General features: G+C 41.6%; 1 protein-coding gene across 2 annotated transcripts in view; it reads left to right on the top strand.

Annotated features, from left to right (window-relative positions):
- The window catches only part of metap1d (methionyl aminopeptidase type 1D, mitochondrial), a 121,591-nt gene that overhangs the window by 54,883 nt on the left and 51,490 nt on the right, over positions 1-15,218 (top strand). For both annotated transcript variants that reach the window (XM_062964489.1, XM_062964484.1), the window contains exons 2-3: positions 9,352-9,521; positions 14,723-14,872. In XM_062964489.1, the coding sequence (XP_062820559.1) occupies positions 9,352-9,521; positions 14,723-14,872 (320 nt within the window). The remainder of the gene's footprint in view (positions 1-9,351; positions 9,522-14,722; positions 14,873-15,218) is intronic.

Raw genomic sequence — 15,218 nt, 5'->3', positions numbered from 1 at the left:
CATGGGGCCAAAGCCCGGGCAAATACAATAACAAACATAAAACAACATCAAATAACAGAAACCACGCGCAAATAAAAATTATAAATTAACATAAAAGTAAAATAACAAACATTAGTAAAACACAGGTTAAAACACAGCGATAGAATCATAAAAATGAACTGGGCAAAAGTGCGCTAAGTGAGTTTTGTAAACAAGAGGTAGTTAAAAGTGCTATAAGATCATGGGAGAGCACCTTGAAGTGGGGGTGAACCCTGTGGCTATATCGGTGAGATTAACAATGAAAAGGTACAGAAATGACAGAACTTTGACAAAGAGTAGAAGTTAAGAATATCCTCTATTTGGCACATGGAAGTTTTGACAAAGCAATAATAATACTGTAGTGGGGTAAATTGTTTAAAGATAGAAATGGACAGATACTGAACATCCACAGTATATTTATGTGTGTGTGGTGGACTGTGATCCACTGTATACAGCTGATGGTTTTAAGGCTCATTAGGAGGCATTGGGGACGTCAATTCCCTGCCAAACTCACAGGTTGTTTGTGGGAAACTTAAATTAGGGAGGCACTAGAGCTCTCTCGTAGAGAATTCTAAGTACCTAATAAAACTACAAACCCCAAATTCGATAAGCTGCTGCCATGGCAGTTTTTTTTTAACAACAACAACTCTTTATTGATTAGTCAATTTTGACCATATCAAAACATGTGAAACATACAAAACGTATACACTTATCCATACATACAGTAAAACCATGTATAGATACAAAGCATCCCGGCCTACTAGCCTACCAACCCATTCCTAGGTAGTTGTGCAAATACAGAATAAAAAGATTAAAATTAATTATTCCCTTAAGGTAAGGTTTAAGTGGGGGCAAGGGTAAGTAAAACTAGTGGCTTGTCCATAGTGAATTTTAAATTTGGATTTTGTTATTGGCATTAATATCACAGCTCTCCGCTTCCATCTTCTCGCGGATGGCCAGCGCTTTTTGCGTAAAAAGGGTCAGTTTTAAAATAGAGTTTTTATCTGAACCCTGTAGAAGGATGTGCAATTTCTCCTTATTCTCTAAATGAGTATGGTTCTCCAGCAGAGGTTGTAAATAGAAAGATCGAATCCTGTTGTAATAGGGGCATTTTAAGAAAAAGGGTTCTGAGTCCTCCACTTTTGCATCTACCTCATGGCACCCACAGGTTCTCTTCGTATAGGGGATATTCTGACGTCTACCTAGCTTAGACTTAATGTCGAGTTGCTCGAATCTAGCCCGGGTAAAAAGTTTTCTAATATATAGTGGAAGTGTAAAAAAGAGGTAGGTTTCCATGCCCACATTGCATTTAAATTTAGCCAGGTATGGAGTAGCTTTAGCTTGCGCTATGATCATAAGATCATTTTGTGCAGCAATGTCAAGGGCTCTTTGGTAAACAATTGAGCACACTTTAGCCTCAAAATTTATTAGCTCGAGAGGGGCAAAACCTAACTTACTGACAGTGTGGCCGAGTCTGTTTAGCCATGATGACCATTCTTTGTGGTTTTCTTGCTCTAATAGGCATATGGCTGGGAGTCTATGTGGTTGCATTTGTCTTATTTTGTACCACCAATTGATCTATCTCTTCAGAATTACTGTAGAAATTGGGGGTACTCCCATCTCTGCTCTCACTGCAGCTGACAGGGATGATCTCTCCACACCTAAGCCAATTTTCAAGTGGTGAAATTGGAATCTTTCTACCAATGCCAGATCTTGATCCCCCCCCATATTTGAGCTCCATACAAAGCAATGGGGAACACCTTAGCCTTAAGAACCTTCAGAAAGGGACGCAAAGATCCCGGGTAATTGTGGTTACATAATTTATGAATTGCCTGTGTGGCATTATCAGCTTTTGCAATACTTAATTTTAGGTGTTGGGACCATGCCCCAGATGCCGCATAATGTAGACCTAAGTATTTAAATGTCCTCACTTGTTCCACTTTGTGCCCATCAAGGAGCCAGTTGTAAACCTTAGTTTTCTTGCCAAAGACCATTATTTTGGATTTTTCTTTATTTATGGTGGGGGCATTTTCAATACAGTATTGGCTAAGTTTTTGCAGAGACCTCCTTAACCCAACTGGGGTGGTGGGTAACAATACTATGTCATCTGCGTATATCAAAATATTTAACTCCCTATCCATAATCTTTGGTCCATGACATTCTTTCATATTCAAATGGCAGTTAAAGTGGAAGCATATGCTATAACTGTGTAGCAGCACATAAAAACAAAACAAAAAAGAGTGTGATTCTTTTTTTAAAAAAACAACAACAATAAGATAGCAAGATAGTATCAGGAGACTTGAGAAAGACATGCTGCATTGAAGCAGCTTTTGCTCTTGAAATACATTATAGTGCCAGTTGTTAATTATTTTTTATTGGTCACTTTGAGGGCTACATTTTATAAATGATCTTTTTGTCGTTTAGCTAATCAGTCAGTAATCTGAAAAACCGATAAAGTAGCACCCTATCACATTTTTGGCTCTTATTAGCACAAAATAATAAGAGAAACTATCTTTGTGAGTGTATTTACTTTTGACTTGTTTGGGGTAGAGGTCATGCTTTTTGCCTCAGAACATAGTAGCTGCTCGAATATTTGACAATGAAGTAAAGATCATATCTCCAATTACGTAAACAGGGTAGTGAAAATACAGGCAGCTTGTGCAGTGGAAAGAAGAAAATACAATGTGCTTCAGAAAATGAAGTGGGGGAACAAATGGTGCCAAAAAATGCCAAGACATAATATATCACTCCTTTCCCCCATTGTTTTTTTTTTCCTTTCCAGAGATTGGAAATGTTCCTTTCTTGAACTGCAGGTTCCATGACTATCTAGCACCCGTTACCAACATGTTTGTACTTCCCCAGCAGCCTCTCATATTTCCGTGTTTGAGGTCCTCTCGAATGCTTCCATTTCAGCCATTTGTCCTGCCAACCCTTACACCTTAGACGTGAAGTTCTTTGGGGTAAAGACTGAGGCAACAATGTGTTTCCATTCTCGTAATGCTTCCATGTTTCACCAATGCTTGTTATGCAGTGCGCTTTACTTTGAGCTACCCTTGTATGGAAACTCCTGTTGGTTCAAAATACAGCAGCCAGACTGGTTACAGGAACATCTAGGAGTGAGCATATTACACCTATTCTGAAGTCACTCCACTGGTTGCCAGTTAGTTTCCAGGCAAAGTACAAGCCCTACATGGTTTGGGTCCAGGTTACCTACAGGATCACCTTCTCCCATACAATACTCCCTGAACACGTAGGTCTTCTGGGGAGTGTCTGCTCCAACCAGCCAGAACCCGATTGGCAACCGCCACCCAGAAGACCTTTTCATCAGCCACCCCAAGACTCTGGAATGACCTGCCAGTAGAGCTATGACAGCTGAATCAGCTGTCAGAATTTAAGACACAAGTGAAGACCTATCTCTTCCAGCAGGCTTACCCATACAGTTTTAATGATGAATTTTAAACTTCTACTCTATGTCAAATTCTTGTTTTGTGTATTTTATAGAAATACATTTTTAAAATATGTATTCTACGGAGGGTTTTAAAATGATTATGTATTTTGATTATGTGTTTTGGCAATGTTGTAACCCTCCTTGAGCTGTGAGGAAAGGCGGGTGAGAAATAAAATTATTCTTATTGTTATTATTATTATGTCCTTTCTTAATATCAGAAGGAGAAATTAATTACAGACAGTCCCAGAGTTACTGGCATCTGACTTACATACGACTTCTAGTTAAGGGCGGGGGTGAGACAAAGGAAGTGAGAGAACTCTACCCCTAGAAATGGAAATTTACTCCTGAAAGAATTATCACAGGGAAAAGGTGTCTCCACTGAAGTTTATCACCAATCCTTGTTTTCATGACAACCCCAAATTTTCACAATCCAATTGTCACAGGGACAGAAAATGAGGTGAAATCTTTTGAACAGGGGCACAGACAGCAAAATAAATGTTACAGGGGCCTTAACTCTTCCCTATGCTATCTAAAACTTTTTTAAAAAATGTCTGGAGTTCCACTTTAAAAAATTTCTTTTCCAACTTACATACAAATTCAACTTAAGAACTATAATCTAAGGACTGCCTGTATAGGGGAAACATTAGTAAGGACATCCAGTGCCTATTGAGTAATGACACTTAGGAGCCCATCACAAGAAGCTACCTTGTACCTATAACTGGATATGACAAGTTTTGCTTCTTAGAGACTGCATTTTAGATTGGGTTGTTGTGAATTTTCCGGGCTGTATTGCCATGTTCCAAAAGCATTCTCTCCTGAGGTTTCACCCACATCTAGGGCAGGCATCCACAAAGGTTGTGAGGTCTGTTAGAAACTAGGCAAGTGGGCTTTATATATCTGGGGAATGTTCAGGGTGGTAGAAAAAACTCTTGTCTGCTTGAGGCAAGTGTGAATGTTGCAACTGGCCAACTTGATTAGCATTGAATGGCCTTGCAGCTTCAAAGCCTGGCTGCTTCCTGCCTGGGGGAATCCTTTGTTGGGAGGTGTTAGCTGGTCCTGATTGTTTCATGTCTGGAATTCCTTTGTTTCCTGAGTGTTGTTCTTTATTTACTGTCCTGGTTTTAGAGTTTTTTAATACTGGTAGCCATTCAATGCTAATTAAGGTGGCCAATCGCAACATTCACACTTTCCTCCCACTCTGGACATTCTTCAGACCCCACTTGCCTAGTTTCCAACAGATCTTACAACCTCTGAGGATGCCTGCCATATATGTGGGTGAAATCTCAGGAGAGAATGGTTCTGGAACATGGCTATGCAGCTCAGAAAGCTCACAGCAACCCAGTGATTCTGGCCATGAAAGCCTTCGACAACACATTTCAGATTGGTTGTTGTCCAGACATGGGCTGACATGAGTATCTTCCATGATTGTCTAGGTTGTATGTTATCTATGAGAGATGATGCCTATATATACTAGTCTCCCTCAGAGACCTGTGAATTATTTGCCAAAAATTACATTATCATGCGTCTGTTGGACTGCCTGACACCTCCATCCATTTCTCACATGCCCCCATATAAGATATTTTTACACACAAGAAGTCATCCTAAAATCTGTCAAAATAACATAAGAAGCAGGCCTCTTTTCCTTCATTACCAGAGTGTGCCCTCTGTATATTGCAGGCTTGCCTGTGGGGAGCTGGATTTAAGCTCTCATGGTCCATTCCTAGCCCATTAGTCCATATACAATACTTCTAGGATAATGGGGAGAAGAAAGTTGCTGGTAATATGTTGGGCCTCTGCCTTCCCTTGAGGTGCTATACAAATCTAAGCAATTTTCACTTACTTTCCACTTGTCAAAATCTGGGAAGGACATTATGAACTCTGCAGAAATTCTTGAAATGGCAGTTCCTATTCAACCAGGCCTTTTGTTCTGTACTTTTTGGGCTCCTGAAAAGAGTGGTCCCACTGTTCTAATTAAAATAAATGGGTGAAGCCGGGCTTCTGTGTTTCCTACATCCTGTGGAATACAGGGCAGCTTGGGAGGGAGGGAGCACAAAAGAAGCCAGATAATGTATAAAAGTACAGGAGGAAATGTCTCTACCATAGTTACAGAAAGTATATTTTGTAGGAGGAAAACAGCTATAGCCTTTTTCAGCTGTCCCTGAAAAAAACAAACAAAACTAAGTCACCTGCAGATTTTCAAAAACTGAAAATTTAAAAACTTTGGCAGTGAATACATGAACTGGACAGAAATACATAAGACAGACTCTAGAATGAGTAGGGAGATAATGCAATAGGTCATATCTTTTTAAATTATTTATCACCAAGAGCAGGGTGTTTTTATAAACTGAAAAACACAACTGTTTTTGTACTTGAGGTCTTCAATAGGCAAACTATTCAATGGGAATTCATTCGAATCCAAACCAAGCATCTTGAGCTAATGATGTAGTTTGATCTTAAGTATGTTTAGTGAGGACTTTAGTGAGAAAAAAGCAGGTCTTCACATGCTTAATGATGGTTGTATTTTATTATTTAAACAAGGTTTTTGTTATCCTGTTTTATAAAAACCCAATGTATTTTGGCCATTGTATTATTGATTGACCTTCTTCATGGGCTACACATTCAATCTAATAACAGCAGAAATTTCTGGAGTTGTTGAAACTCTCTCCATATACTGGAAGTTCCTTTTATTGGTGAATTGTAAATGGGGTCTAAAACTGAGATAGATTTCATGCAAATAGGTCTTAAAATGACTGAGGATTGAGCCTTTAAAGCAGGGGTCCCCAAACTTTTTAAATAGGGGGCCAGTTCATGATCCCCCAGACCATTGGAGGGCCAGATTATAAAAAAAACAAAACTATGAACAAATTCCTATGCACACTGCACATCTTATTTTGAAGTAAAACAACAAGGGAACAAATACAGCCTCAATGTTAATAATAATAATAAAGGTGAGGGGGAAAGGCATACTTATCACAGGGTTTTCTGTCCAGAAAGATTTGTTCAGTTGTGGTTTGCCTTCGCCTTACTCTTAGGCTGTGAGAGTATTCCAATTCTGCTATCCAGTTATAGTCCAGGCCTTAACTGGAATGTAAGGCGGGGGGGGGGGGGGGGGGGGGCAAGGAACTATGTTGTTGTTCTTTTACTTGTAAAACACCATGTACAGTAGCAATGCTTTATAAATAAAAGATTATTATTATAATAATGATGAAGAGGATGACTATGATGACTCCAAGCAAGCTCACAACTTGAAGGCACACTACTACCACAACAGAACAATTATTTGATTATAAGTTCCACGGAAGCTAATATTATAATATATTTTTCAGCTTTTAAAGCTGCTACAGGATATTGTTTTCCCCCCACTGGAAATACTTGCTGACTTTCCCAGGAGTAAAAATGCCCTTCAGAAGTCATTACCCTTGCTTCTTCCAAAAGCAACCAGCCCAGTGAACCTCCTGCTGGATTCTATAAATCTATAAACACGGCGGCAGCAGGAAAGGCGTGCACGGGGTGAGGGAGGAAAGGCGCATGCCGTTCCCTTGCCCCATGTGCGCCTTCTTCGGCGGTGGCGGCAGGAAAGAAGCGCGCGGGGCGAGGGAGGAAAGGAGCATGCCTTTCCCTCGCTCCGTGCGTGTTGCACCCCAAGGCAGCGTGAGCACTGGAAACCAAACAGAGACCAATAATCATATAATATCTTTAATAAAACAATTATAAATTCAGGAATGAATAAGTGGAAAGGATGAGTGGACAATAGTCCTTTGTAAAAAGGTATGAATTAGTCCAAAGTCCAATATTATTGTCCAAAGTCCAGAAACCGAAACACACTCAAAACTGTTGGAAAGTTCTTGAGCGGGGAAAACAACAAGGAAGCAAGACTGAAAAACAAGGTCCAAAGTTACTAGAAAGTCTTTGCTATCAAGGCAGGAACAAGACAAAACTAAAACCAATCTTGATTCAGGAACAAGGCAAGGAAGTAGATTTACTCCGATTCTAATTGGGAGTCGCGGCTCGGCTTGGCCGCCAGGAACAGGAAACTTGGCTTGGTAGAATCAGGAAGAGTCGGTGAACTGTTCTCAGGAAATTGCTACGTTGACACCGCAAAGTGTTCACAGTGTGGGGCACTTTTATGGAACTTAGATCTGATCACAGCGAAGGGAAGGCAAACTCCCCAGAGGTTCCCAAGGGAATCTTCTATCCATTATCCCCTTGAGATGCCAAACGTTGACTCCTTCGGAGCCCTTGTTTTTCTGATCTCTGGCGATGCAGAAACTCCCTTCTATTAAAGGATACATTCCCTGGGGAACTCGGAACATCTGGTTCAGCCACGGAAGTAATATTTTCAGTATCTCTCCCAATTAAGGAAGCATCCGAGCTATCAACAGTTGGGATCTGTAATTGGAAGGAGCTCTGCGGACTAGGCAAAAAGTCAGAATAAGCTTCATCCTGGTCAAAGTTCATTTCTGAATCAGGTTCAGAAGCCAAAGGTGGCTGGGGTATGACAGTGCGTGCCTTCCTCGGCGGCGGGAAAGGAGCATGCAGGGTGAAGGAGGAAAGGCGCATGCCTTTCCCTTGCCCCGTGCACATCTTCCTCAGCGGCAACGGCAAGAAAGGAGTGCGTGGAGCGAGAGAGGAAAGGCACATGCCTTTCCCTCGCCCCTTGTGCGCCTTCCTCAGTGGCAGCAGGAAAGGTGCCCGCGGGGGAGGAAGATGAGAAAGGCGCGCACCTTTCTCTCTTTCTCCTTCACGTCACACACACCTTCCTTGGCGGAGGAAGAGGGGGGCACTGCCGTAGGAGCCAGATAAATGGCTCCGATGGGTCGCATGTGGCCCATGGACCGCAGTTTGGGGACCCCTGCTTTAACGGTTTCCATTGTAGCCAATGAAAGGAGCGCGCGGGGCGAGAGAGGAAAGGCACATGCCTTCCCTTCGCCCCGTGCATGCCTTCGGCGGCGGCGGCAGGGGGAAAGGAGCGCATGGGGCGAAGGAGGAGAGAAATGTCTGTGCCTTTCCCTCTCCCTCACCCCGTGCACGTCGTCTTCGGCAGCGGCAGGAAAGTTGCCCACGGGGGAGGGAGATGAGAAAGGCATGCACCTTTCCCTCTTTCTCCTTCACGTCACATGCACCTTCCTTGGCGGAGGAAGAAGGGGGCACTGCTGTAGGGGCCGGATAAATGGCTCCGATGGGCCGCATGTGGCCGTGGGCCGTAGTTTGGGGACCCCTGCTTTAAAGTTTCCCATTGTAGCCAATGAGCCAAATTTTTGCTGAATGTAAACGGCAACACCTCTCCCAATTCAAGGAACTTCCTGGTAAACAGAATGAGGGTTTAGCCAAAAATGGACCCCGAAACAGCATGCCTTTTGGCTGAATTGCATACCTCTAATATCATCTTATTTGTCAAGAGGTATTTAGTTTCTTTTCATAGGTAAGAGGACATTTTAATTCCAGAAGAGTTTGGTTGCCAGCTTTTGTTAATCTTTGATAGCATAATAAAAAGCTGAATTCTTTGAGCCTCTTAGATATGGCATATCGAACTGTGACAAATGATAGTACCTTGGTTTCTTCTGATCCCGTATTGTGGGATTGTATAATATATGCTGGTGGTAATTCCTGATCCTCTGTTCTGTGATTGAGTTTGCTAAAACTGTTTGGATAATCATCTCTTGGGGTTATTAGAAAATCTCAATATAACTTCCAGCAGTACTATTCTGTAACTGCACACATGCTGCATCCAAAGATGCAGCAAAGCAGAACTTTCTACACTGGGGTGTAATTTTTACTTGTATTTTAAAGGTTATTGTATCTCAGTAACGTGGTAATGAAAGATTTCTTAAGTAGGCCCTTTAATATAGATCTACCCACTAATATGTATATATCTCAATCCACAGGTTGTGTGACTGGCCGTCTGCGACTCTTCTTTTCATCAGTTGATCATATCTACTTACACAAGCACTCAAGTGTCCATCAAAGAAGATATCTCTTTTTCTATAGACAAAGAAATGCTGCTTATAGCGTAGTCTGGCCAGCTATAGTTTCTCCAGCTCATCCAGTTCCTAAGGTACTGTAATTTCTATTATCTAATCTTTTTTCCAGTCAATATAAAGGTTGACTGCACAGTGATCAAGTGCATTCATCCCCGACTGCTGAGAGTTTGAATCATGGTTTTGTTACAGGACTGGGATTTGATATTGCAACCAGTGCACAAAGTTTTCTACTCCCTGTTATGCTAAAGAGAGCACCAAATCAATTTTTCAGACAGTTTAAATTTGATTCTTCTTCACCTGCCATGAACAAAATGTGATGTGGGGAGTAGTCTCTATTTTTTAAAAAATAAATAGAGTGGTATTGTGCAGTTGGTTATAAATCAAATCAATTGACCACATCTTGGGGGAAGGACATGTTTCTTTCACTGCATATTTTAACATGACATGCCTAAAAACATTTCTGGATGATGATGATGATGATAAAAAATGTATTTGTTGCCCACCTCTCCTCATGGCTTGAGACGGGGTACAACACAGTCCAAACACATATGCCAAACATAGTCCTGTGGAAGACAAGTTAAGGAACCATTTTCTTTTAAGGAAACAGCTTGATCATTTATTTACTTATTTATTTATTTACAGTATTTATATTCCGCCTTTCTCACCCCAAAAGGGACTCAGGGCGGATCACATTGCACACATATAAGGCAAACATTCAATGCCTTAACATAGGACAGAGACAGAGACAAACATAGGCTCCGAGCTGGCCTCGAACTCATGACCTCTTGGTCAGAGTGATTTGTTGCAGCTGGCAGCTGGCTGCTTACCAGCCTGCGTCACAGCAGGCTGATCTTCTGATAATCGTCTGAACCTCTCCTAATATCTGAGCAACCTTCTTGTTCTAGTTCAAATAAACTTCACAAATCTGTTTATACTTCACCACAGGTATTCAGTGTGTCTTTCTGTGCATCAGTATAAGAAGGGGGCCAGCCTGCATAACAGCCATCACCCTTTAAGTTGGAGTTTCCCTTCAGTTTTGAGTGTCTCTGTGAACTGACTCCAGTGGTCGGTGGACCAGTGGGACAGGGAAGAGTGAATGGTGTGGTTGTAGACCAATACGTTAGATTGGTGGCAGCAAAGTTATATCGTGATGTAACTGGCAGTCGTTGGTTGGGATCGACTGTTGTATTAAGCATGCTAAAGAGCAGCACTTTGGCAGCTACACTTTCTTCCTATTCACTTTCTTAGATTCATATACATTGTGTGCCAATAATATTTTACCTCCAAATGCCTTTAAGGCAATGGTTCCCAACCTTTGGCCAAGTATTTTGGACTTCAGCTCCCACACTTCCTAACAGCTGGTAAACTGGCTGGGATTTCTGGGAGTTGACATCCAAAACACCTGGAGGCCCAAAGGTTGAGAACCACTGCTTTAAGGGGTGAGGGTATTTTGCCATGTTTTTCCCCCAGGGCCACTTTAGGCCATAACCCCCCCCCCCCCCCCCCCGGATTTCTGGTAACACCCTGTTTTGAAAAAAAGGGTTCCACGGGCTACATGTGGCCCATGAACCACACATAACCCACTGCTGATGTGAAAAGGTGTTTAAAATTATTATTTGGGGTTTTTTTTTTGGGGGGGGGGGTAGATATAGAAGAAAAACCAGTTATGTGAGTCTCCACTTTAAATTTAAAGAGTTACAGGAGCCACCCATTGATATAGGAGCCCCCAGATGGCGTAGTGGACTAAGTGACTTGAAGATTGGGTTGCTGACCTGAAAGCTGCCAGGTTCGAATCTCACCTGGGGAGAGTGTGGATGAGCTCCAGCTCCATGCGGGGACATGAGAGAAGCCTCCCACAAGGATGGTAAAAACATCAAAACATCCGGGCGTCCCCTGGGCAACGTCCTTGCAGACGGCCAATTCTCTCACTCCAGAAGCAACTCGGGTTGCTACTGACACGAAAAAAAAACCAATTGATATCAAAATAAGTGCATGTTTGAGTTCCATTATATATGATGTCATAGTAAAATGGTATCCCTTATATAAAATAGCAAGGTTTGCTTTTTGGATTTTGGTTTGTTTGTTTTTGGAATATTTTCAAGATGTGGATTGTAAAATCTGTGGCTACAGAGGACCAACTTTGAAGTACATTCACAAGGAAGAAGCAACCCTTGTTTTCCATCCAGAGGAAAGACCAATTTTTTGCTGGTAAACACACTCATCCAAATTGCTTTATAGTTCAGGAAGAAATATGCTTTGCAATAAGGCATGAGTGCTGGGGACATGCTTTATCCAGAGTTGGCCAGACCATTTTGGGCTGAGAGTATGTGACACGAGGAGGGGAAAACGAGGGTAATAATATGCTGTACAGAAAATGTACCTCGAGTGAAACCTGTTCCTGGTCTGAAACTGCTAAACCTGTCCTCCACTGGAAATAAACTAAGGCCATTATGTTGCCACGTGTCCAGAGAGAGAAACATTCCCTACTTAGGCACTAGATGAGATAATAAACCTAAAGCACACTTTTTCCTGTTTAAGGGGCTTAAAAAACAAGGTTCACCTTAGGTATGATGGCACCTTAAATTCAGTGAAATACCATATACAAACATTTGTGTCCTGCCACAATGCCCTTTTTTGCTACTGGGTAATTACCATGGTTGTGTGCCTTCTAGTCATTTCTGACCTATGGTGACCCTATCGCGGGTTTTTCTGGGACTGAGAGTGTGTGACTTGGCCAAGGTCTTCCAGTGGGTTTTCATGGCCAAGCAGGGAGCCAAGCCCTGGCCTCTAAGGTCATGATCCAATGCTCAGCTGCTACACCACGCAGGCTTCTTTCACCAGCCTGAATTCAGGGATGATAGCTTTCTCAAACTGATGATGTAGCAGCCTTCAGATTGTGAGGGGAAGGATATACGGTCTCTAATAAAACCACAAGTCTTTCCCCATCCTCCTTTACTAGTAGCCAAAAGCCACGCTCCCTCTGTAGTTTGTCAAATCAGCCACGTAGGACCGCATCACATTAGACAAAAAAAAAAAAGTGGTTTGAACCGGATCTTACCATAGTGTTTAGTGGTAGGCCGTGTTTTAATAAAACAGAGAATTCTGTTTCCCCATCACATGTGTATGTCTTATTTGCAATCTCCTGCTTCATTTGCCATCACACGAAAAAAGCGGAGTCTCCGCCCATCTCGCTTTCTCTTTCCTTTAAAAAAAAGACTCACTGTATAAAGCCAGAAGTATAAAACTTCACAATTTTGAGAAACAAGATTTCGCAATGAAGAAAAAATGTGGTTTACAGAAAGCAGAAAACACAAAAATGATAAGAAAAATTGCATCGTCCGCTGCCTTTCCAGACGTTTCCCTACTAAAATGTCCCCCTGAAATGGCAGTTTCCCTAATGAAACTGCCATCTCTCTGTTGAACTGTGCACACATGTTACTTACCTTGCCAATTATTTCAAAATTACCTCAAAAATTACTTCAGAAATTATTTCAAAAAGGGAATTGCTTCAAAATGAGAGAGTATCATGTCAATGCATCGAATAATGAAGATTGAGTAATTTCAGAATGTCTTTTTTTTTAAAGGAAAACTTTCCTTTGAAGGGATAGTCCTCACGGAGTAATGGAGGCAAAGGAAGAAATTGAGGGAAAGTGTAAAGACCCACAACTATCACACATGAAAGTTCTCGTGTTTTGCTTCTTCCACACACATAGAGACAAATGGAGCTGATATACCTGACTCCAAAAACTCTGTGTTATTATGAAATATAACTACAGGGTCCAATTGACAACCCCCGGAAGTAGCTTTACATCGTGTGATCGCCACCGTGGAACTTCCTTTTTAAAATGGGTAGAAATGAGGAAATTTCTACATGTGATGAGGTCCATAATCTGTTTACCTGTGTTGTGCCATGCCTCAAGCCATGAGGGGAGGCAGATACCAAAATGTATTATTATTATTATTATTATTATTATTATTATTATTATTATTATCATTATCATTATCTCATCATTATTATTTGTTAAAGTGAGGGTCTTCATCAAAGGTGGGGGAACTGAAGCCTTCTGGCATTTGTGTAACTGGAACACTCTACATAGAAAGCATGAGGCCTAGAGAGGTGGCACCTTCCTGAAGCTCATTGTGAGACGCGTGGATTTGTGCGTATATCCAGACAGAAGGAGTGTGTATTAACGGGGAATATGAAAATAACAGCATTGTATATTGATTTGAGCATTATAATCTGAATCTGAAGACAAGGGTTCAGATCTCCACTTGACCATAGAAACCCAGAAGAAGGCAAAGGCAAGCGTCCTCTGATTACATCTTGTCCAAAAAAAAAAACCCCATGATATGATCACCATAGGTCAGAAGTGACTTGAAGCCACACAACAAGAAGAACTTAAATTTGGAACTACAATTCTTCATTGCAAGCAAATTGTTTTCCATTTCCGTGGGATTAAACATGTCTCTAAAGCTATATACAGTGTTCCCTCACTTTTTGCGGGGGTTACATTCCAGGACCACCCGCAATAAGTGAAAATCAGCAGTGTAGGGACACTATATTTATTTTATGTGTGGAGGGGAGCAACCACAGACCGCTGACTACAATGCAGTCTGTACTTTATTTTAGCAATTATAATATACAGTACACCGGCAGAGAAGAAGAATGGAAGCTAAATAACCCTTTTTTATTTCCATACCCTCTCCCCCTCTCCCTTTATTTCTCCCTTTCCCCCTTCCAAAACCCTTTGCACACTGCAAAAACCCACGAAACAGCGAAAATACCGCAATAAATGTGTACATTGATATTAATTAAAAACCCGCAAAACGGCGAGGGAGCGAAAAGTGAACCGCGAAGTAGCGAGGAAACATTGTATATGCATTGAGACCCCAATTAGCCTAACTAGGTTGTGTCAAAAATTTAAATACAATAAAATAAAAACAAGGAGGCAAAACAGAAACAAGCACTGGTTTTGAGAAGACTTTGGCTCGTTCTAAGCCCCAGAGTGGAAAGCAGTGTCGGCCACAGCGTCTTGGATTTCAGTGCTGTAAGGTTAGCAGACGACCAGAGTTGCTGGCAGCCAGCAATGTGAAGTTCAAAAGGGCAATGGGAGGAACACTGAGGCAGCCTTGAGGGTTTGCCCTGACGGCTTAGGAAGGTCGCTTCCACGACTGAAAGGGCAAGCTGCCATGAAGCAGGAGGCTCTATCTGAGAAAATGATCCCATTGTCATGCTCTGTTTTCTGATCTTCACTCTCATTCCTTTTTCTCCAAGCATATAAAGAAGCCAGACTATGTGACGACAGGCATTGTACCAGACTGGGGAGACTACATAGAAATTAAAAATGAGGATCAGATTCAAGGGCTTCGTCAGGCTTGTCATCTGGCCCGTCACATCCTGCTTCTGGCTGCGAAGAGTTTAAAGGTAAACATGACACAGAGGTCTTTGAGACCATGGGCACCTCTTGTCTTTCAGTTGCAGTTTGGATTTTTTTTTTATTGAAGCCAATGAAAATAGCATTTCAACTGTTTGTTTTCCGTGGATTTTTGCATCTAGAATGATTAAAGGGTGCTTTCTCATCTTTACTTGTTTGGCTACATGCACAGTGTTCCTCCTTGTGCCTTCCACAGCAAAGAACCCTAAATTCAGGTTTCAAAATAAATCAAACCGACTAAATGTAGGTGCCTTATTTACAGGACCTCTGTTTGTTTTAATATAGATGTATGTGGAAAGCTTTTGGATTATTTTCCTTCCCACAAGTGCTTTTGGA

Source organism: Anolis carolinensis, chromosome 1 (genome assembly GCF_035594765.1).
Source record: "Anolis carolinensis isolate JA03-04 chromosome 1, rAnoCar3.1.pri, whole genome shotgun sequence".
NCBI lineage: Eukaryota > Metazoa > Chordata > Lepidosauria > Squamata > Dactyloidae > Anolis > Anolis carolinensis.
Note: the sequence above shows the minus strand (reverse complement) of the source record. Positions and strands in the feature narration are given on the sequence as shown.